The sequence below is a fragment of the Arvicola amphibius genome, chromosome 2 (assembly GCF_903992535.2).
Source record: "Arvicola amphibius chromosome 2, mArvAmp1.2, whole genome shotgun sequence".
Taxonomy (NCBI): Eukaryota; Metazoa; Chordata; class Mammalia; order Rodentia; family Cricetidae; genus Arvicola; species Arvicola amphibius.
Genome location: NC_052048.2, coordinates 76,456,708 through 76,479,261, shown reverse-complemented (window position 1 = coordinate 76,479,261; position 22,554 = coordinate 76,456,708). Strand labels below are relative to the sequence as shown.

The 22,554-nt window shown below is 47.8% G+C and overlaps 1 protein-coding gene across 1 annotated transcript; it reads left to right on the top strand.

The window, feature by feature from the left end:
- The first annotated feature begins 4,013 nt into the window (after positions 1–4,013).
- On the top strand, positions 4,014–20,997 carry Cd8b (CD8b molecule). Its single transcript, XM_038320285.1, has 6 exons — positions 4,014–4,144; positions 6,936–7,295; positions 10,097–10,183; positions 15,066–15,155; positions 16,809–16,845; positions 20,455–20,997. Exons 1-6 carry the CDS (start codon positions 4,102–4,104, stop codon positions 20,465–20,467), a joined length of 630 nt encoding a protein of 209 aa, XP_038176213.1. The 5' UTR covers positions 4,014–4,101; the 3' UTR covers positions 20,468–20,997.
- The last annotated feature ends 1,557 nt before the right edge of the window (positions 20,998–22,554 follow it).

The following is a 22,554-nucleotide window of genomic DNA, read 5'->3' as shown; positions in this document are numbered from 1 at the left end:
ACTGAGGGGAGACAGTCTATGTGGGTGGCAGTGAGTGAGGAGGACCAAGAAAGCCAGGTGCAGAGCACAGATGCTCCTCCGAAAGAGGTAGAATGTGTTTTCTAAATCCCAAGTGTTTTAAACAGACACACAAATGGCCAATTAGCCATGAGAAGAGACTTGACGCCTTTAGTAAGAATGCAAAGTCCCCATGAGAAACCCCTTCCAAACGCTCAGCTATTTACAAAGCCAAAACCACAGATAACAGGTCCTGGCAAGGGTGCGGGGAAATTGAAGCTCTTTCCATCACTGGTACTCTTTTTTTATTTTAGTTTATTATTAATTAATTTATTTAGGTTTTTCGAGACAGGGTTTCTCTGTAGCTTTGGAGCCTGTCCTGGAACTAGCTCTATAGACCAGGCTGGCCTAGAACTCACCGAGATCCGCTTGCCTCTGCCTCCCGAGTGCTGGGATTAAAGGTGTGCGCCACCACCGCTGGCCCCATCACTGGTACTCTTGTAGACTGATGTCACCACTGTGGATAACAGATAGGCAGTTCCCAGATTGACCAAAGGACCCAGCTGTTTCACTCCTGTGTGTGTGTGTGTGTGTGTGTGTGTGTGTGTGTGTGTGGTGTGTGTGTGTGTGTGTGTGTGTGTGGTGTGTGTATGAAGAATGGGGGATTCAAACGCATGCTTGCAATGGGTGTAGATGACACTCCTGGCATGCCAGCCAGCACTTGGGCACTTCCCCAGCTTTTTAAATTGTGGGTCACAACCCCAGAAGTGATCATGAAATTTAATATAGGGGTTGCACAAAATTTGGCTGTGATAAAGGTTTTCTGAATGTGCACTAATCAAAAATTAATTCAAAACTAAATGTATGATGAGTCCAGCCCTCACCCCGTTGCATCTCATGACTCTGCCGCCTTGGTTCTGAACGCACGATGCAGGCACTTAGCCCTACACATACTATCATGCCACAGAACTTCAGCACAGAACTTCAGTCTGATTGAGACAATTCCGTGCTGGGCACTGTGTTTGTGATGTACTAACTCTGCTCTTATGAAAATGCCACGGTTTAATCACAGAACTTCTCATATTTTCCCATCAGCATCACTTAAATATTGAGTTAGTATATTTTTTATTGTATTGGATTAGAGTGCTTGTTTTGTGTTTTGAGGTTTTGTTTGTTTTCGTTTGGTTGGGTTTTTTGTTTTGTTTTGTGAGGTAGGGTTTCTCTGTGCAACAGCCCTGGTTGTCCTGGTATTCTATCTGTGATCAAGCTGCCCTTGAACTCAGAGATCTGCCTGCCTCTGCCTTCCAGGTGCTGGGATTAAAGGTGTGTACCACCACCATCCAGCTAGAATGTTTGACTTTTTTAAAACTAATGTTTGAGTTGCTGACTTGGGTTTTATTTAAAACAACAATAATAGAAACAAAACAAAACAAAACAAAACCAAAACCAAGATGCTGGAGATGATTCCGTGTACGAGAGCACTTGCTGCTCTTACAGAGGACCCAGTCAGTTCCCAGTACCTATGAGGCAGTTACTTTCTGTAATTCCAGTGCCAGGGAGATCCAACACTCTTAATTGCCACAGGTACAAGGCATGTACATGATACACATGCAGGCAAAACACTCACACACATAAAATAAAATAAATGCATCATTTAAAAAATGTTTTAAATCATTAAGTGGATTTGTGTTTGGGATTAAGAAAACAATTTCTGAAATATCCCCCAAACATACTTCTGCCATTCTGTGCTATGTTTATATAAAGCAGCTTTCTCTGAATTGACAATTATAAAATCAAGATGTCATTCAATTCTGCTGGTCTATGTCCTGCAGTACCAAACATTCAGGCCAGATTGAAATTTTCATGTAAAAGTAAACAAACACGTCCATCTCTGTAGTATGAAAATTTGCTTTCAACATTAATAAATGGTAACATTATTTGTACAGCAAAGAAATTATTTAAAACTTTTTTTTTCTTTTGTGAGACAGGGTTTCTCTGTCTTTGGAGTCTGTCCTGGAACTCTATAGACCAGGCCTCAAACTCACAGAGATCCACCTGTCTCTGCCTCCAGAGTGCTGGGATTAAAGGCGTGTGCCACCACCGCCCTGCTTATTTCAAACAAATTTATTGGGAGCTGGAGAGACAGTTCAGTGGTTAAGAGTACTCAATGTTCTTCCAAAGGACATGCGTGAGGTCCGAGCTCCTGTGTCAGGTGGTTCATGCCCTCTTCTAGCTTCTGAGGGCAAACACACACTCCCACACCAACACACAAAAATAGAATCTTTTGTAAAAAGTAGAATAAAACAAATTCGCTTATGATTAGTTATCAGTAAGTGGCTGCTTTGTATACCTGGGAACATGAAAGAATTTGGGAGTCGGAGAGGGGTCACAATCGGAAAGAGTTTAAGAAAGAGAAAGAGGAGAAAGCTGGAGGATCAAGAGTTCAAAGTCATCCCTGGGCCCAAACCCCTTCTCCAAAAACCAAAGAGGCAGTTTCCTAGGGACACAGGCTGTCCAGTTCCGCTGTGAGGAACAGGAGAATTCAGAATATCAGAAGACGAGTGCTGCCGGAGCTGGAACAAGGAGCAACGGGGAGCGAACGGACCACTCACGTACCAACCGGCACGCAGATCAACCTTCAAAAGTTCACTTTGGGATCAGTGACTTTTACCTGGATTTTAAAAACTGCTGCTGTGTGGTTTTCCTGGGACGAAGTTCTACCCTGCGCACACCCTGTGCACACCCTGTGCACACCCTATGCACACCCTATGCACACCCTGTTCACATCCGGGCCTGAGCAGAGTCTCCGGGGAACAATGACAATAGGACATTTATGACGGAGACCAGCCAGACTGTCAGAGAGCTGCACTCAGGACGTGACCACTTCCCTCTTCTTCTCCAGAACTTTGAACCCCTGCCTTAGTTCTTTGATACTAAGGAGTGGGATGGGAAGAATAGTGGATTTGGACGCTACCGGGACCATGGTTTTACCCCGTTGCCAGCTTTAGCCGCCAGTGATGCCCCATTCCCTCTTTTGACCCTTGAACGCCCAGTGTGCATGGCCTGTCTGGCTGGTGCTTGCTGCCACTTGTGGCCTTCTGCGGGATCTTCACATGGCTTCATCCTCCTTCTCCCCGGCAGACAGGTCATCGACAATCCATTTTCCCTGTACAGCCCTCCTCAACTCACCTCTGCCAACCTCCGCAGCCCAAACCAGGTCTCACTGATATGAGTTCTTCCAAGATTCTTTATGGGGCTTTGATCTCAAAACTGGTAAAGAAGCTCTGAGGCGTACAACGCTGTAAGGCAGGGCAGGACTGGGGAGACACACAGACACTGCGTGCCCCAGTCCTTAGGGCTCTGAAGGTTGGGGTCTGCCTCTGTCTTACTTTCAGGCAAGGTCTGGGCCCTCGGCAGCAGCTAGCTTTCCTTCGCCCTTCGCAGGGTGTCTCTGTCACTCCAGGGGCAGCTGAACTCTGGCACTAGAATCTCCACAGCTCTCCTTCCTGAGTCATACAGATGTAAAGCCTCTGTCCCCCGAAACTACATCTTCCCAACCACAATGAACTGTCCTCAAACCAAGATGAACTCCTCTTCCAGCCTGCTCAGAAGGAAACAAAAGAGTGTCTGAGTTAGGCTAGCCCAGCTTCCCAGAGCCGGGAGTCCTGGAGAATGCTGACCTCTGATTCAGCACTCCCAGCTGTCACCGGGTATCTGGGTTCTGTCTTGAGCCCTTCCCAGGGAAAAAGGTATTACACAGGTGTAACTGCTTGGCCTGACTGAGAGCTGTCACTTCCTGACCAGAAAGCAGAGTCCTGGCAGCCTCTTTGAAAAGTCAAAGCCTTTGATGCTGTCAAGGATCACACACACACACACACACACACACACACACACACACACACACACACACACCATGACTCTGCCCCTCCCTGGTGGCCCCGCCCTATTACTGCATCAGCACCCCACCTTCCTTACAGTCAGGGTGCTTCACCGGCCTACCCTTGCTCCTAACCCACCCCGACGGAGCCCTGAGGGAGCCCTGAGAGAGCCCTGAGGGAGCCCTGAGGGAGCCCTGAGGGAGCAGGCATCCCCACGAGCGCCAAGATGCAGCCATGGCTCTGGCTGTTCTTCAGTGTGAAGCTGGCAGGTAAGGCCCAGAGGGGGATAACACAAGCCTGCACTGGAGCAGTGCACTTAGAGCTGGCAGCCTTAGCAGCAGGAGGGACAGACAGGAGCCCGGCTGAGGGAACAGGGCAGGTGGGGAGGCTCAGGCCCTGACCATGGGAGAATCCTCCCAGGAGCTCATTTCCCAAGACGTCTGTCCCACAGCCTGAACTAGAAGGGGAGAGAGGAAAAGAAGAAGAAATAAAGAGGAGTGCGAAATCCAGAACTGACGAGGAAATGTAGTTGTTCAGGGTGCCTACAGGGAAGTGCCCCACGCAGCTCCCAGAGGCCCCGTCTGGCCCAGGCCAGGGTCTGTAGACACACTCTTACTACTTCCGGGGAAGTGTTTCTAGTGAACTGGACAAACATTCCTGTAGCTGGCTCTGGCAGGGTGCTCACTATGGCCACCTACTCTCCAGTGTCCTCTGTAGTCAGGGTCCTGTGTAGCATGGCTCCCCCAAGAAGCAGCACTGGGCACTGTAGATGGGATATTGAGACTGGCACAGACGTGCTGCCTAAAGTCTGTCATTGTGATCAGACCCAGTCAGTGGATTTTTTAGAGGGAGACTCCTCAAATCTTCTCTGGTCTGGCACCACTTAAAGTCCAAAACTGATTACACAGTTGACGGAGACGGGGCATGCCAGCCCCTGCCTCTGACCTGGTTAGCTCAACTACGTCACAAATGAAGAGGAGGCAACCCAAGCCTCTAAAGCTACTTCTGATCATCCTAGAAATGCCAGGTCCCTCAGAAAATGGAATCCTGGGCTACCAAACTGATAAAATGAGACCATATGTGACTTGAAGCCTGGCCGTGCGAGTCCTCTGGGCGCTTTGGAACGGTTCCTGCTGTCTGTGTATTTGTGGCCCCATTTTGTGTGCAGGTTTCCTTAGTTCGGTGGCTCTGAGTTCATTTGCCCAAGGCCTATGGCCTGGGTTTGGGAATGAGTCCACTGTATGCAGGCTGTGTGACCCTGAGTGTACCTTTCCTTCCCTCGAGCTCTGTTTGCCCCGTGTAGAGTCTCTCCCCCACAAGGTTTATGAGGATTAAATCAGACAGCACACGCACTATGCATGATGCACTGTCATACAGACCCACGTCCTCACTTCACTTTAGCTTCCCCACAGAGGCCAGAGACCCAAACAATACAAATGGCTGCGAGGGCACAGAAACCGTAGCCCCATCAGGGAAAGGGAGATGTAGTGGTACCTGAGCCACAGGGGAAGCTCAGAGTGGTCCGGGGTGGACTCTGGGTTTATATTCATCATATCAATCCTAGGGAAGGCTGTGATGGGGCCAGAAGGCCTGAGCCACAGTTAGAGACCGTGATGGCACCATTAACTCAAGCAGCTGATTCTCCCTAGCTCACACACCCTCTGGTCTCTGCTCAGCCTGTCCTGTCCTCTGTATTATATCTTGGCCATGGCCCTCGGCTCCAAGCCAAAGAAAAAGGCTTTCAGTTTCAACGTGGGTTTGTTGGAACCCACATGATCTTGGATGTGAAAGAAACTTAGTGGGAGACTCCTTGAGACTTCACTGGATGCCTAAAACATCCCCTGAGACCATAGACCTGCCAGCAGAATTCACCTGTCAGCTTCACACAGGCACCGCCACGGTCCACGTATGATGACCTGTGTGAGTGCTTCGCCCTTCGCATATGATTTCTCTCCTTTTCTTCCCCCTGAAATTCACTAGGTAGTGACCTCAGGCTGACCTCACACACAAAGCAATCCTCCTGACTCAACTTCTCAAGTGTACACCATCATGCCTGCCTTTTTTTCTTTTCTTTCCAATCCTCAGCAGCAAGCAGGACAACAACGGCAGGCCTAGCTGACCTTTCACAGGAGACCCGGACTTGGTGACCTCTGAGGTCCTATGACTGCTAAAGGGCAAAGCTGTGTGCACAGCCATGCCTGCAGCTCCTTCTGCCTGCTCAGTCTTCTCATCCGAGACAAATGGACTGTCAACCTGGTCTCTGTAATGGCTGCCCTGCCCTGAGGGGCAAGAAGTCAGTGACAGGTCCCCTGCGGGACCTACCAGGGTCGGCAGCACCTTTAACTAGGTCCAGAATCTCATGTTGTCCAAACCAGCCTTTCACTTGGCCTGTGACTCCAAACTCCTCTCCCAGCTTGTCCCGGATCACTTTTGACTGCCTAGAGCTACCAAAGTCTTATCTCTGCAGAGCCACTGCCAGGTGAGGCGGGCAACTCGCTTTGGCTTTCGCCATTGGCTCTTTGGATTTGAATTCAGTGAGACTCCAAACAAGTTAACTTCATGGCAGTGTTTGCTTGTCTGGGGAAGGGGGATAAACATCCTGGAGCCAGTCTGAGACTTGCTTAAAATGATTTATGCCCAGAGCCACAGGTGGCAATAGCTCGTCAACCAGGGCCTCGGCAAAGGTGAGCACAGTGAACCTCCTGTGCAGGCAATGTCTGTGAATTCGAAGACACTGACTGGTGTTAACACCCCGGCTCTTTCACTAGGCACTCTTCTGTCGTAGCCTCCAGTACAAACTCACTTTGATTCCGAGGCCCCACCACTGCACACAGAAATGTGTGTTAGTGTTTTCTAGTCCTTCTCGTTTCTAGGGGTTGAACTCAACAGTTCACGAGCCCTCCCCTTACTCTTTTTTTAAGCAAGTTTTCATGCAGCCCAGGTTAGCCTTGAACTCACACTGTAACCAAACTTGAAGTTCTGATCCTCCTGTTGCAGCCTACTGAGAGCTGAGATTCATGTGTATAACCAGCCTGGTTTACTTCTTCTGGTTTCCTATAGCTCTCTGGAGCAGCTCTGCCCTCGTTCAGACCCCTGACTCCAAAACACTTCTAACCAATCACGCGGTAGAAATATCCTGCGAAGCTAATACCCTCTCTAAGACCGCACTCATCTACTGGTTGAGACAGCGCCGGGAATCCAAGGACAAGCGCTTTGAGTTCCTGGTCTCCTGGAATCCTTCCAAAGGAAATGCTGTGTACGGTGAAGGGGTGAAGAAGGAGCACACAATTGTGTTTTCACATCTAAGCCGGTCCATCCTCAACCTCACGAGACTAAAGCTGGAGGACAGTGGCACCTACTTCTGCATGATGATCGGGAGCCCCCAGCTGATCTTCGGGAAAGGGACAGAGCTGAGAGTGGGTAAGAATGCTTTCAAGGCTATGAAGGAGCACGCGAGCATGTGCACGCGCACGCACACACACACACACACACACACACACACACACATACACACACACACACTCAGTGAGCCTCACTGTGAAGTCATGAATAATCATGCCACTTTTAAGACTAATAGGAAATACACACAGAGTTACCCAGGCCAAGCGACCTTTGGTTTCATGTAGCTGTGTCCCTTGATGCTGCCGTCCACCCATCAAATGGTATATTCTATTTCCACTTTGGATGGGAGGCAGATGAGGTGAAACAGACAGGTCAGTCAAAAGTGAGTGCTTGTGATTCCGATGGAGACACAGTGGTGCCCCTGCCCTTATACAATCTCAGGAACCCTGAGTGTACATACAGACTGTCACTACCTGGGCACGCGTGCGTGCGTGCGCGCACACACACACACACACACACAGAGAGAGAGAGAGAGAGAGAGAGAGAGAGAGAGAGAGAGGCATTTCTGAGGCAGCAGAGAAGCAGTTGTCCTCGGCATTCTTTGTGGGGTTCTATGGCTCTGTTCCACACTTGGGGCTTCAGGGGGATAATGGTAGCCAGGCTACCAATCCATTACATGCCTCCCCCCACCCACAGCCTCAGTTTCCAAATCTGTACCAGGCAGCTGCTGGCCCATCTCTAGTTCTTGGAAGCTGCAGTTTTGTTAATTAAACGATCACATGCAGAAGTACCTTGCAAACCATAGAAATGATTTTCTGTTTTCTGAGAGAAATTTAAGTAATAAGAAATAAGTGAAATGAATTTCACATTTTTATTGAGCCCAGCATGCCAAAACAGTCTTAGCATTTTGGCAAGTAAAACCTGCTTTTGATACAGAGCATTTGGTGCCTGTTTTATGTGTAGCACATCTCTGTTCAGGCTAGCCACCCTGGACAGTAAGGATTCACCTCTTGGGATGGAAAGTGATCATTGGAGATTCTGTCAGGCCAGCAGTTGGCTGTGGTTCTTTCTCCAGCTCAACCCAGGACTGGGCTTCTCACTGTCTTGCTTCCCACTCGCCTGAGGGCTGGAAGTCACAAGAGTACCCCAGCTACCCACAGAAGTAGGATCACTCGGGCTAGGAGGTACAGAGACGGTTGGGGGCTGGGATTATAATGAAAAGCAACAAGGAAAACAAAAATTAGGCGAGGTCTCCATGGCCTTTCTACTCTCTGGTCTTCCATGGTCGCGGTTCGGGGAGGAGTAAGGTCGGGTTGCGTTTGTGGTTTGCTTTTGTTTCTATGATCCCCATGCCTTCCCAGTGCTTCAGGGTCTGAGAAAGGTGGACATGAAATAAAAGCAGGTAAATTTTCTTCTTTACCTATCCTGGTTGCCATGTTTCTGAGTCCTGTGTGCTGCCCAGGATCAGCAGTGTCTCCCAGTGACAAGGGCACCCCGAGTCTGAACTTACCTGCCGGATGGACTGGAGGGTCCAAGAGTTTTAGAGGAGAAGCTTGGGTTGTTTAGAGAGTGTTGGGGAAAAGAGGCCTCGTTCAGGTCCTCAAGCACACTGTGGGTTCCAAGGACCTGTCCCCCCTCAAAAAAAGAGAGGGGGAGACAGAGGGAGAGACAGTTGAACTCACAGATCGGGAAGAATGAAGGGAACCTGACTTAGAGCAAGATGAAATGAAAACAGAGCAGCCTCCTCTTGTCCGGATCGCCCCCAGCAGACCCAGGTTGCTGTGCCAGTCAACACCCGGGAGCAGCTCCAGCTAGCTCCCCGCTAGGCTCGCCACAGAGCAGCTGAGGGACTCTTGCTTTTCTGTGAGGTGAGGCAAATGGATTCAGGTTAGGAGTCGTGAGCACAAAAGGACTCAACACCCAGCAGGTCCAGACCCTTGGACCTTGTCACTGCTGTTGGCTGTCACTTTACAACAGCTCCTTGGTGCCAATGGCCAAAAGCCTTGCGGTGACCTAATGCGGTTAATGCTTTGTCAGAGGTGGTATGGGAAATCATCGTTGTCAGAGGTGGTATGGGAAATCATCTTTTGGTTTTTCAGTCCCTCTCCTACTACTTCACTGGATGTAAGGAGCAGGAGATTTGTTTCCTTGGTCAGCAAAATTTAAGGGTGGTGGTCTGGTGTGCCACACCTCAGAACCTCATGGTCTCCCTGCTCAGTGTGTCAGCCCCACTGGCCTCGCCCTCCCTATCCCAACCCCTCGGTGTGAGATGAGGAGGGGCCATCCAGGACAAGGAGAAAGGCCTGGAGTCCCAGCCTTTCACTTATCCACCTCTCCTAGCTGTGGTGTTCATGTCGGGACAACCTTCTTCTTTCCACCGGCTTAGGGACTGGCAAGGAGGCTGAGAGCTTGGGCATGCAAAGGACCAAGGGGTCTTCTTTGCTTTGTCTTGTTTGCAGTAGGGTCTTTCTACATAGCCCTGGCTGTCATGTAGACCAGATGAGTGTCCTAGAACTCACAGAGATCCAGCTGCCTCTGTCTCTCGTGTTGGGATTAAAGGCGTGCGCCACCACTTCCTGGCAGTAGTCGTCCTCTTTACAGCAGATGGGAAGTTGAGGAACAGACAACAGCCCAGGCTGCACAGCTGTTGATTATGGCATCCGGCTCTGCTCATGTCTGGTGGCTCCATAGCCTCTCTCCAGGACACCAGGCTACGCACACGCATAGGCTCTGCATTCATCTGAGAACTGAGAAAGCAGATCTGAATTCTTGTGCTCTGGGACCTGATGCCCTGTGGCAGCCCTGGAAGGAAGGCACACACTCTGCCTGTGAGAATTGCTGCTTACATGGCTGACATATGGTCTTGCTTCTTTCTGTAGTTGATGTCCTTCCTACAACTGCCCAGCCCAAGACGACTGTCTTCAAGAAGAAACCGTGCCAAACCCCCAAATTAAAGGCCCAGAAGGGTAAGTTTTCCATCGTTGCACCCCCAGAAAAAAGGCAGCTCCCTACTTTCAATCCCCCCTTTTTCCTTCACCCCTTCCTTTCTCTGTTACAAACACTTGCCAAGTCTTCATTCTGCTGCCTATTTCTCTAGCTCTAAGCTGGGGTCAACAAAAGGGACGCTGAATATGCCAGCAAGTCACAGTCTAGTGAGGCCACACTTACAAAGCATCACAGAATAAGACGTTAAGGAAAATACAGCCACCCGAACACTACACGCAGGTGCTCACAGCAGCACAATTTATCATAGCCAGAGAAGCAGACACACCCTGATGTTCCTCAACTATGCACAGGCTAACAAAACAGGATACAGGGGGCTGGGAATATGGCTCAGTGGTAGAGTGCTTGCCTAGCAAGTGCAAGGCCCTGGGTTCAGCCCTCAGCTCCAGAGAGAGAGAGAGAGAGAGAGAGAGAGAGAGAGAGAGAGAGAGAGAGAGAGAGAGAGAGAGAGAGGGCGCAAGATCCAGGCAATACACGGACACACAGAGGATGAAATACTTGGGCTCACAAGATGGCTCCGAAAGCAGCAGCCCTTGATGCCAAGCCTGACTGTGCTCAGTGCAGGAGACCCACATGGTAGAAAGAGAAAACTTACTCCTGCAAGTTGTCCTTTAACTTCCACATGTGTATTCCACAGCACTCAAATGCCCACACCATATACTCAATCAATCAATCAATAAATGTAGTTTTAAAAAAAAATTAAGTACTGTCTAGGTATGGCAGTTCATGCCTATAGTCCTAACACTCAGGAGGCTGAGGCAAGATCACAAGTTCAAGGTCAACCTGAGCTATTAAGAGAAGCCCTGATGAAGAAAGGAAGAAAGCAGGAAAGAAAGAGTGAGTCCAGATGTGGCGGTGCACATCTGTGTTAGCAGCACTCAGAGGTAGAAGCAGAAGGATCGGGAGTTTAAAGCTATCTTCAACTGCATACCACATTTGTGGCTAACCTGGGCTATGCAAGACCTTGTCTCAATGTCCTCCCCCCAAATAATATACTGATACATGCTTAAGTTTGGTTGAATCTTGACAATACAGTGAAAGGTCAGTTATGAAAACAAAAAACAAATCCCACACATTTTAACCAGGTGGGGTGGCCCACGCCTCTAATTCCAGCACTCATGGGCAGAGAGAGGCAGGTGGATATCTCTGAGTTCAAGGCCAGCCCGTTCTACCAAGCAAGTTCCAGGCTAGTCAGGGCTACGTAGAGAACCCTGTCTTGACAGCAACGAAGACCATATATTGTGTGGCTCCATAGATGTGAACCGTCCATGGAGACAGAAATAGATAAAAGGATACCTGAAGGTAGTGCATTGGGGAGCAATGAGAAAATATTCACAGTACAGTTTTGTTTTTCTGGGACTCTCAGTATCTCAAAGTTAGACGGCGTGATGGCTTCACCTCTCTAGGAAGATTCTAAAAACCATTGTGTATGCTCTAAGTTTTCGCTGAGGCTTGGTTTTTCCATGTAGACCCAAGCTGCCTGGAACTAACTTTAACCCAGGCTGACCTCAAATTCCCAGTCCTTCTGCCTTAGGCTCACACAGGTTCTGGGAGTACAGACATGTACACCCTACTCAACATTCTATAAACAGGCGGAGTTTCTGGTTTGCAAATCATATCACAATCAAGCTGTCAATACACAAAGCTTCCAGGTCAAGCACCAGCCGTTCACTCTCTCTGTCTCAGTGTCTAGCAAAGGGGGGGGCGGGGTGGGGGGTCTGACAAGCTAGCGAGTGAATGCCAGGCTTCTCATCTGGAGTAGACACACGTGTACCTCTGAAGCCATAAGTTCAAATGTGCTCTGGAAAAATACTGACTTCCACCCCCCAAAAGTTACTGGTGACAAAAACAGTTCCATCTGCCACTACCCAGAGTACAAACCACATCACCAGGACTACTGGGTGCAGCTGGCAGAAAAGCCCCAGAGGAAGCCTCCCTGCAGGGTCAGAGAGACAGAGAGGGGGCTGCCTCCTGTGGTCTCGTAGGGGTTTGGTGCCTTATGCCTACAATCCCAGCCCCTGGGTGGTGGGTGGCTGAGGCCAGCAATCAGGAGTTTAAGGTCATCCTCGGCTACAATGCAAGTATGAGATCAGTCTGGGCTATTTGAAACGCTGTCTCAAACAAAAATATAAACCCCACAAAATACAGCCTTTGTTGGCCTCGTTTTTCAGAAGGCTGAGGCAGGGGGATTATTTGAACTCATAAATTTGAGACTAATCTGAGCAACATAATGAGATATTGTCTCAAAAAATAAATAAACCAGGCATGGTGGTTCTTGCATGTGATCTCAGCACTCCAGAGGATGAGGCAGGAGGATCAGTGTAAGTCTGAGGCTATCCTGGACTATGTAATAAGTTCTAAGCCAGGCTGATCTACAGAATGAGATCCTGAATGAAAAACCCACACATACATACATCGATATATATATATACACATAAATGGGAAGAGAGGAGGGCCAAAAAGAAGAACAAGAGGGAGAAAAGGAAGGAGAGAGGAAGTAAGAAAGAAGAGAGAGACCTTTTATATATAGAGAGGCAGCAATTAGCTGGAATAAATAACCATGCTCCTCCAACCGAAACAGCATCTCTGACTTCCACTTCAGGGTGGTCTCTCCACAGGAGCCTCCTTTGTCCCCGCCCCTCCTCCTCTGCTGCTCTAAAACTAACCACTACCTGTGACAAGACCTTACCAACTGGGTGAGCCTTGGTCAATTGGCCAGGCTGTGCAAGAGTCTCCATCAGCACTCAGCCAGCTAAGCTAGGTCCCCAGCCCAGCCCAGCCCAGCCCAGCCCAGCCCAGCCCAGGTTTCTCAAAACTATAGAGTGAGAGGGAGTGTGTGAAGCCACTCTTTGCCTTCCGCCCTCTAAAGCTGAAGCTTTCTGTTAGCATTGTCCCTGGCGCATGGTGAATGGTATGCACCTGGCCGAATTCTCTTCCTCCGTCACCTGCATAGGGTTTTCTAGATTTCTCAACCAAGAGCCCACCCAAACCTGGGGCTTGACTCTGCACCTCAGCCCTTTAAGGAGATCAACTATGGGGCTGATCTGAGGCCAGAGAGTATTGAAGACGGCTCTAGAACATTTTTTTTTTTTTTTTGGATTTTTGAGACAGGGTTTCTCTGTAGCTTTGGGACCTGTCCTGGAACTAGCTCTTATAGACCAGACTGGCCTCGAACTCAGAGATCTGCTTGCTTCTGCCTCCCGAGTGTTGGTATTAAAGGCGTGTGCCACCACTGTCCAGCTTCAATAGCATGCAAAAACTAGACAAGTGAACAGATACACAAATCACAGAAGAACGATCATGTAAGTGGCTAATGCAAGCAAACAGGCCAGAGCCCACACAGAAGTAGGATTGAAGTAAAATCTCTAGACTGACAAAAGCTAAAACACCATTAACAAGGGCCAGTGAGGTGCCCCATTGGGCAGGAGTGGAAGCAGAGGCACCTGACAGTCTAATACAACCAGAATGGACAAAGTCTGTGGTTTTGTAGTCCCCATTTTCAGCTTCTGCTTCAGGAAGGCACCTGTGTACAGAAACATGCCAAAACGTTCTCTACGGGGCTGTTTCTAAAAGTCAAGTACGGGAAACAGCTAAGTTCCCGCTGGCGGCTAAATAAACAATGGCACATCCTCGGGACCACCTGTGTCTCCGCTAGGGAAAAGAACATGCCAGTGTGATTAAAGAATGGGGAGGAACGCATTTGCAGGGGGAAAATGAACACAGTACAACCCACTGTGCTAAAAAGGAGAAACTGAGGGGCCGGGGATGTAGCTCAGTGCTTGCCCAGCAAGCACAGGCCCTGGGTTCAATCCCTAGCCTGGCAGAAATGGCCATAGCGGCCCACAAGTGTAATTCCAGTACTTGAGAGCTGGAGACGGGAGAATCAGAAGTTCAAGACCATCCTTGACCTCAGTGAAGTAGAGACCAGTCTGGGGTATGGGAATCTTTGCCTTTAAAATCAAACCACAAAGATAGTGGTCAGGGAGATGATTTCTCAGGGCAGAGTGCTCGCAGGGAAAGCATGAGGCCCCGAGTTTAAACCATGAGCGCCCACATGAGAAGCTGGGCATGGCGACAGACACCTGTATCCCAGCACCGGGGCCGTGGAGACAGGAGACCCCTGGGGCTTGCTGGCCTCCAGTCTAGCACCAGGCTCAGTGAAAGATGCTGACTCTCTCAAGGGAACAAGGTAAGAGGTGGTAGGGCAGGCCACCTACCATCCTCCTTGGCTCTCTGCGCTCACACGCATGTGCACACACCAAGTATGTATGCTCACATACTCGTATATGAGCAAACAATGAAAACTGTGCATGCCTGTGGAAGCTGAGTTTAGATGCTGAGTTAAAATACGAAATTATTAATGTTCTGTGAGCATTAATAATTTCCAACCAGGTGTAAAGAACAATGAAAATATAGCTGTATATTGTGAAATCCAAATAAAGGGTTTTTCTAATGAATAGTAAAATTTTATTACTAGGCATGAGATGTATCTACTTCCTTTGAACATAAACAACTCCCAGTTTTACTGACATTTTAAAAGTATGGATATAACAAGACATTTTCTATATAAAATTACCACCGTGTTATTTAAAGTGAATTTCAAAATCAACCAGAAGGAAGTATGCTAAAAATACAACCAGTGGGGTTACCTTCTGGAAGGGGAGTCCAACAGATCTCGGTGAGTTCCAGGTCAGCCAGGACTACGAAATGAGGGCTGCCTGGTGAGACCCATGTCAAAAGCAAACAACAAGACAACCAGTGGCACCCTCTGGGAGGAGGGCCTGCCCCTGCTTGTGTCTCAATCCGTACTGAATACATAGCATGTGTCATGTGTGTCTTTTTCAGGCATGACGTGTGGCCTCATTACCCTCAGCCTGCTGGTGGCCTCCATCCTGGTTCTGCTGGTATCCCTGAGTGTGGCTGTCCACTTTCACTGTGAGTTGATGCTTGCAGGACATTGTGGGGCCCCATTTCGCGCCCTGAAGTGTACCTAGGCATACTTGCTTCACCAGGGCAGCACAATAAAGGACAAACTTGCCCCCCAACAAACCATATGGCTCTGCAAGTGGTTCTTCCTGTCTTTGAGGGACTTTGCGGGGAGGGCAGCAACTTGGACCCGGGGCATATTGGATACTCTCTACCATAAGACACCACCCCACAGACCCAGAAGGCCAGAGTGAGCCTCTACCTGTGTCTACAGTCAGATAAACCCTAGGCTCTAGCCCACTGAAGTACTCCTTCCTTAAAAGACTTTCACGTTGTCAGCAATGGGTCTCAACTGCACACCCAAGCATAGAACTTTGCCATCTACCAGGGCTGCTATCTGAATGTCCTCAGGGTCCATGGGCTGTATAGATGGGTGCTTGTAGTCAGTAGACATGAAAGTCCAGGTCCCAAAAGACCTTATCTGTGGCCTTTGCGTGGTGTTCCTAGAAGTGTGTGTGTGTCCACACCCCTTCTCAGTGGCACTGCAGGGAGACTCATGTGGCTGCTGCCCTCTATGCCCTCAGCTCTCTGTCCCCCACGCTCTGCAGGCACTGGCCTCATAGAAAGGACAGGAAAGCAGAGGGGAAGCCAGACCACCCATGGTCCCTCTATTCACCCCTGCCACCTTGAGTACATCCCTTTTCCTCCCTGGGCATCTCTGAAGGGACGAGAACATCAGAGACACCAGCCACATCAGAGGCTCTCAACTCTTCCAAGGTCGCAGAGTTCTGTGAATTTCTGATAGTCGTGGGCCCCCTCCCCAGAGAACAGTAGCCGAGGGCATGAACACTGTGGTAGACTGTTATCCTCACACACAAGCGTGTGTACCCCGTTAAGAACCCCAGTGGGCAGGTTGAACCAAGCACATGAACCTGCAATCCCAGTGCTTGGGAAGTAAAGGAAGAAAGATTAGGAGTTCAAGGCCAGCCTTGGCTGCATAGTGAATCTGAGGTTTGAGGCCAACCTGGGCCACTTAGGATCCTGTTTCAAAAACAAATAAAAACATTCCGTGAAGTAAACACAATACACTTTTCTTTCCTTCCTACATACCATCAGGAGTACACATGCGCTGCTTTGGATGCCCTCTGAGCTCTGGTGCCTGGCCTGGTGCAAACAGCAATGATATTTATTTTGTGCTATTGAGATTTGAACCCAAGGCCTTGTATCCCACTACTGTGCTAGCTCCACCCCCTCCAGTCCCCAGGAAAGCTTATTTAAGGTACAAACTGGAGCAGAAGTACTTCATTGAAACTCTGGCACTAACTACATAGCTTTTAGGCAAGTCGTCTGACAATCACAAGCTCTGTGCCTCAGTTTTCACACACATAAGATGGATATAGTAGTAGGAGAAGGATCTGGGAGCATGCATCAAGGCTGTTAAAAATGTGGAATGAATGGATGAATGAATGAATAATTTTAAATATTTTTAACCTATAAAAGCAAACAACAACAGAAGTGTGAAATGTGAAGAATTTGGGGCCCACCCTAGTACCCCAGATGTGGTGTTGGCTAACCCTGCTATCTTCCTCTCAGACTCTGTGGACTGACGCTAGCTATCGACCAACCAATGCTGACTGGTTTTTCTCTGCTCTGCTCCTCCAGGCCTTCGCAGGAAAGCCCGAATTCGCTTCATGAAACAGTAAGTGCTGATCTCCAAAACGTCACGGGGACTGAGAGTGTGGATGACCGGGCAGAGAGCTTGCCTAGAACACTCAAAGCCCTGGGTTCGATCCCCGGCACTGTGGAAACCAAGTAGAGTGGTTTACTCCCATAACCCCAGCACTAGAAAACACAAAGTCACCAGGTGTGATGGTGTATGCCTTTGGTCTCAGCAATCGGGAGGCAGAGGCAGGGCAATATCTGTGAGTTTGTGAGTTCCAGGCCAGCCTGGTCTAGAAAGCAAGTTCCAGGACAGCTAGAACAGTTATACAGAGAAACCCTGTCTCAAAAAAACTAACGAACGAACGAACTAACTAACAACTAACTAACTAACTAAATAAATAAATCCAAAGCCATTTCCTGCTATTTAGTACCAGGGTAGCCCGGACTACAAACCCTACATCAGAAATAATTACCCAGCTACATCTAAAATACATGAAAAGATCAGTCCACTGTATCTATCAACCTTCGGCAAGAGCCTGAGGTTTGTGTAAGACAGAGGCTATGGTTGATCCCCCACCGCAGGTCTAGGGTCCCATCCTCAGTGTTCTTGGCTTTGATTTGTTGTTTTGGGACGGGATTTGGTTTGTTGTTGTTTTGATCCTCCTGCCTCCACCTCCTGAGCGCTGGGACTGCATGCCTGTAACACCCTGCCTGGTATATGAATGCTGAAGATCAAACTCGGGGCTTGGTTCACACAGGGAAGTACTCTGCCAACAGCCCCTGGATCTGATGTTTTTCTTCAACATAGAGGCTCTTTCACATCTGCCTGCCATACATTTCAATTCAGTCCTCAGAACACACACACACGCACACACACACACACACACACACACACACATTTTGTTATTTTTTAATTGATTTTTATTGAGCTCTACATTTTTCTCTGTCCCCTCCCTGCCTCTGCCCTCCCCTTCAACCCTCTCCCAAGGTCCCCATGCTCCCAATCTATTCAGGAGATCTTGTCTTTTTCTACTTCCCATGTAGATTATTATATCTATGTAAGTCTCTCTTAGTGTCCTCATTGTTCTTTAGATTCTCTGGGAATGTAATTTGTGGGGTGGTTTTCTTTGCTTTATGTTTAAAAACCACCTATGAGTGGGTACATGTGATAATTGTCTTTCTGTGTCTGGGTTACCTCACTCAAAATGATGTTTTCTAGCTCCACCCATTTGCCTGCAAAATTCAAGATGTCGTTATTTTTTTCTGCTGTGTAGTACCCCATTATGTAAATGTATCACATTTTCCTTATCCATTCTCCTGTCGAGGGGCATTTAGGTTGTTTCCAGGTTCTGGCTATGACAAACAATGCTGCTATGAACATAGTTGAGCACATGTCCTTGTGGCACGATTGAGCATCCTTTGGATATATTCCCAAAAGTGGTATTTCTGGGTCTTGAGGAAGGTTGTTTCCTAATTTTCTGAGAAATCACCACACTGACATCCAAAAGGGTTGTACCAGCTTGCATTCCCACCAGCAATGCAGAAGTGTTCCCTTTTCCTCACAACCTCTCCAGCATAAGTTGTCATCGGTGTTTTTGATCTTGGCCATTACAGGTGTAAGATGGAATCTCAGAGTTGTTTTGATTTGCATTTCTCTGATGACTAAGGATGCTGAACATTTCCTTAAGTGTCTTTCAGCCATTTTAGATTCCTCTGTTGAGAGTTCTCTGTTTAGGTCTGTACTCCATTTTTTAATTGGATTATGTGATCTTTAGGTGCCTAATTTCTTGAGTTCTTTGTATATTTTGGAGATCAGACCTCTGTCTGATATGGGGCTGGTGAAGATCTTTTCCCATTCTGTAGGCTGTAGTTTTGTCTTGTTGACTGTGTCCTTTGCTTTACAGAAGCTTTTCAGTTTCAGGAGGTCCCATTTATTAATTGTTTCTCTCAGTGTCTGTGCTGCTGGGGTTCTATTTAGGAAGTGGTTCCCTGTGCCAATGCATTCAAGTGTACTTCCCACTTTCTCTTCTATAAGGTTCAGTGTGGCTGGCTTTATGTTGAGATCTTTGATCCATTTGGACTTGAGTTTTGTGCATGGTAATAGATGTGGATCTATTTCTGTTCTTCTACATGTTGATATCTAGTTATGCCAGCACCACTTGTTAAATATGCTTTCTTTTCCCCATTTGATATTTTTTGCTTTTTTTGTCAAAAATCAGGTGTTCAAACACACACGTTTGAAGAAAGAAAAGACCATGCCTCCAAATGAAAGAGGGCAATAGAGCCTTGTGCTCAAGGGAGAGACAGGCCTACATCTGAATTGGAGGCAAGCATCTTGCCCACTGAGCCGTCTCTTCAGTCCTGAATGCTATATTTTATGGACTATTTACAATTGTAGTTTAGATGGTGAGCAAGTTCTGCTTGTGGGCTGGGATCAGAAACCACCTTCACCTACCAGACGAGAGCCATAACTTGAGGGTTTCTAAAAGTAGACCTCCGGAGAGTTCTGTGCAGAAGTCTCCCCTTTGGGACCTTTTGTAGAGAGTTATTCTAATTCTGTCACTCCTGAAGATTTGTCTCCACGTGTCCTTCCATTTCCACCTGCTCCCCAGTGACCTGGCAATGCCATTTTTGAAGAAGCTGGAGATGGAACACTGAGATTTGGCAACTAGGAGTTTTATGGACTAGTGAGGCAAGAGAGTGTACACAGTGTGTGTGTGTGTGTGTGTGTGTGTGTGTGTGTGTGTGTGTGTGTGTGTGCTGAGAGAAGATCTCAAAGGCTGGCCTTGAGCTCATCTTAGACTCATGATCCTGTAAAGTCGGTTTGTGGTTTTCAAATCTTTAAAACCCCTTCTAGTCCAGCTGTTATGGTCCAGGTATGAACACAGCAGTCCTTGGGCCTCACAGATCAGCTATTAGCAAACTCAAGCTGCAGCTTGAGGCAGGCAGTCCCACCTAGTGCTGTCCCAGAACGTCCTCCCAGCAGTGGCCCTGTGTGCACTGTCATCAGATCATCTTAGAAAGTGCTTCAAAGAGCAATGTCACTCAAAGCTAGGGGCTTCAAACAGTCTTTCTAAACATTTCTTTATCATGTGTGTACATGTTTACTACGGCAGATGAGAACAGCTGGTCCTGGATATTGAACTCAGGTCATCAGACTTGGGAGCAAGCACTTTAACCAACTGAGCCATCCTACTGGCCCCAAAGCTAGAGAGGTTTTGAATTATATTTGTGTGTTGGATGGTGGTGGCGAACGCCTTTAATCCCAGCATTCAGAAGGCAGAGGCAGGCAGATCTCTGAGTTCAAGGCGAGCCTGGTCTACAGTGCAAGTTCCAGAACAGGTTCCAAAGCTACAGAGAAACCCTGTCTCAAAAACAAAAACAAAAACAAACAAAAACAACAAATGAAATGGGGGAATTATATTTTGTGTGTGATTTTGTTGTAGCTTGTTTCTCTTTGTTTTTGTTTTTGTTTTGCCTTTTAATCTTGTTAATGACTGAAATGGGCCCTGAAAAGCATCCTAATATAAAGCTCTCAGCCCCGGGCAGACCTGCTTCCTCCTCCATCTGCCATTGTTTCTGTTACGAGAAATGTCATGTCACTAGCCTGAGAATAAGAATCTTACAAATTGCTGTTTCTTCCCAGGTTTTACAAGTGATCGGCGCCCACAGCACTGATATCCTGCCGCAAAAGGACAACGACAGCATTCAGTAAAAAGCAAATCTGGACAAATGAGAGAGGGGTTTATTTAACGATGGAGACTCCACTGCCTTGCTCAAGTCACCTGCCTTGAATTGCTGCAAATCTCTCTGTGGACCTCATGCGTGGGGACCACCTGACTGTTCACCTGGAGTCTCCCAGAGAAGACCCTAGAACCCAGAGTCACTCACAGAGTGTGCCGAAGAACCAAGAACTCCCACCATGGCTCCCCTGTGGTTCTTGTACCCTTCTTGGACTGAACCTTGGATGGTGGCCTTCTAGCCACCATCTTTGTAAGTTGCTTGAACAGGCAGCATTTTTGGCTCTTTGACCTCTCCTGGGAAAGAGCTGGGGGCAACCCTGGGTCTTCCCAGAGAAGACTGCCCACCTTCACAGGGAGAAGCCAGCTTGTGAGTTGCTGGGCCCTTGGCAGCCATCTTAGTCTCTCAGGACGTCCCTTGGGGCTGGGAGCCTGTTAGGTCAGGAGACTTCTACTTCATCTCCTAGTAGGAAGTTCTTAAGCTTTGCTTCTTCCTCTCGTTGCTTGGATATTTCTTTCACTCTCTGGCGTTTTTATGGAAATGTCATGGCTGTAAAAATAAAGTCCCACGCTAAAGATACAAGCGGTTCCTGTGACATCCAAGGGTAGCCCCTCTAACAGCAAAAGCGTTGACTTTAGTCAAAAAGAAGTAACAAGCACTGAGAGTGTAGAATTCTAGCCTAAACGCACAAGGGTTCAGTCACCAGCCCAGGGCTCGGGGTTTATTTTGTGTGTTCTCATCTTACATCTCAGACCCTCATTTGGTCACACAATGTACCCTTAACTTGAACTGTGGATAAAGAGGTTAGGAAGCACCTAGAACTCCCAAAGCCAGGTCATGCTGCCTTGGGGCCACATACACATACATGCACACGTACACACACACACATGCACACACACACACACCTGCAGTGATACTAGAAGCTCTTTTGATAGAAAAGAACAGGTGTTTGTTTCAGCCTTTGTAAGGCTTTGGAGTCTGTTAGCAAAAATAGAGTGGTATTTATTTATTTATTTATTTATTTATTTATTTATTTATTGCTGAGACAGGGTCTCACTACGCAGCTACGGATTGCATAGAACTCAATATATATATGCGGCTAACCTCAAACTTGCAAAAATCTACCAATCTCTGGCTCCCAACTGTTGGCAATTTAAAAAATATCTTATTTAGTGTGTGTGTGTGTGTGTATGTGTGTGTGTGTGTGTGTGTGTGTGTGTGTGTATTTGTGCTTGTAGGTGAGAGAACAACTTTTAGAAGCTAGTTCTCTCCCTGCCCTGCGATTCCAGGCACAGTACTGGGGTCATGGGGTTTGCCCCTTTACCCCCTGGGGCATCTTACCAGACACAATCCTGGACAACTTTTTTTTTAATGAGTTTTCTTATGTTGTAATGAGGTTTCACAATTTGGGAGCCATCATATTCCTGGAGATCCTGCAGATATTCCAGTAAAGTTTTGGTATTTTGGTTTTTCTTTTGTAATAAGCTAAGGGAGAAAAGAACAGGCATACTCAATACAATGTTGATAATTACAGAGAGGAACTCTTGGTAGGTAACAGGATTTACAGACGAGAGCCCTAAAATTCTATCACCAATGTCCCCATGAATCCCTCCCTATTTCTGTTTTAGCAGCTGCTCACAAAAGTTAAGGCCCAGGGACTCCTGCATTAAGACAGGAGTCTTGTCCCAAAGCAAAGGTGTAAGACCAGAGTTTATGATCGATTCATTTGCTAATCATGTTTACCCTCTGTGTCAAAAGAGGGAGTGACCAAGGAGCAACTGTCGAATGGAGTCAGGGTGGAGAGGAAGAATCCCAAATTTAAAAAGTCCCTGTTTGCCCCCACTGTGGCCTGGAGAAGCTTAGGACTAGCAAGGCAAAAAAACAAAAAAAAACAAAAAACAAAAAAACAAAAAACAAAAAACACATTGCAACTGACATGCGCATTCCCAGAAGCTCTGTGACATGGTCCATCCTGCATGCTCTTCGTGACCTCTTCAGAGAAGGG

Coding starts and splice junctions, on each gene's coding strand:
- Cd8b (XM_038320285.1), top strand. CDS start 4,102: ATGCAGCCATGGCTCTGGCTGTTCTTCAGTGTGAAGCTGGCAG. Junction 4,145..6,935: donor CTTCAGTGTGAAGCTGGCAG/GTAAGGCCCAGA, acceptor GGTTTCCTATAG/CTCTCTGGAGCAGCTCTGCC. Junction 15,156..16,808: donor TGTGGCTGTCCACTTTCACT/GTGAGTTGATGC, acceptor CTGCTCCTCCAG/GCCTTCGCAGGAAAGCCCGA.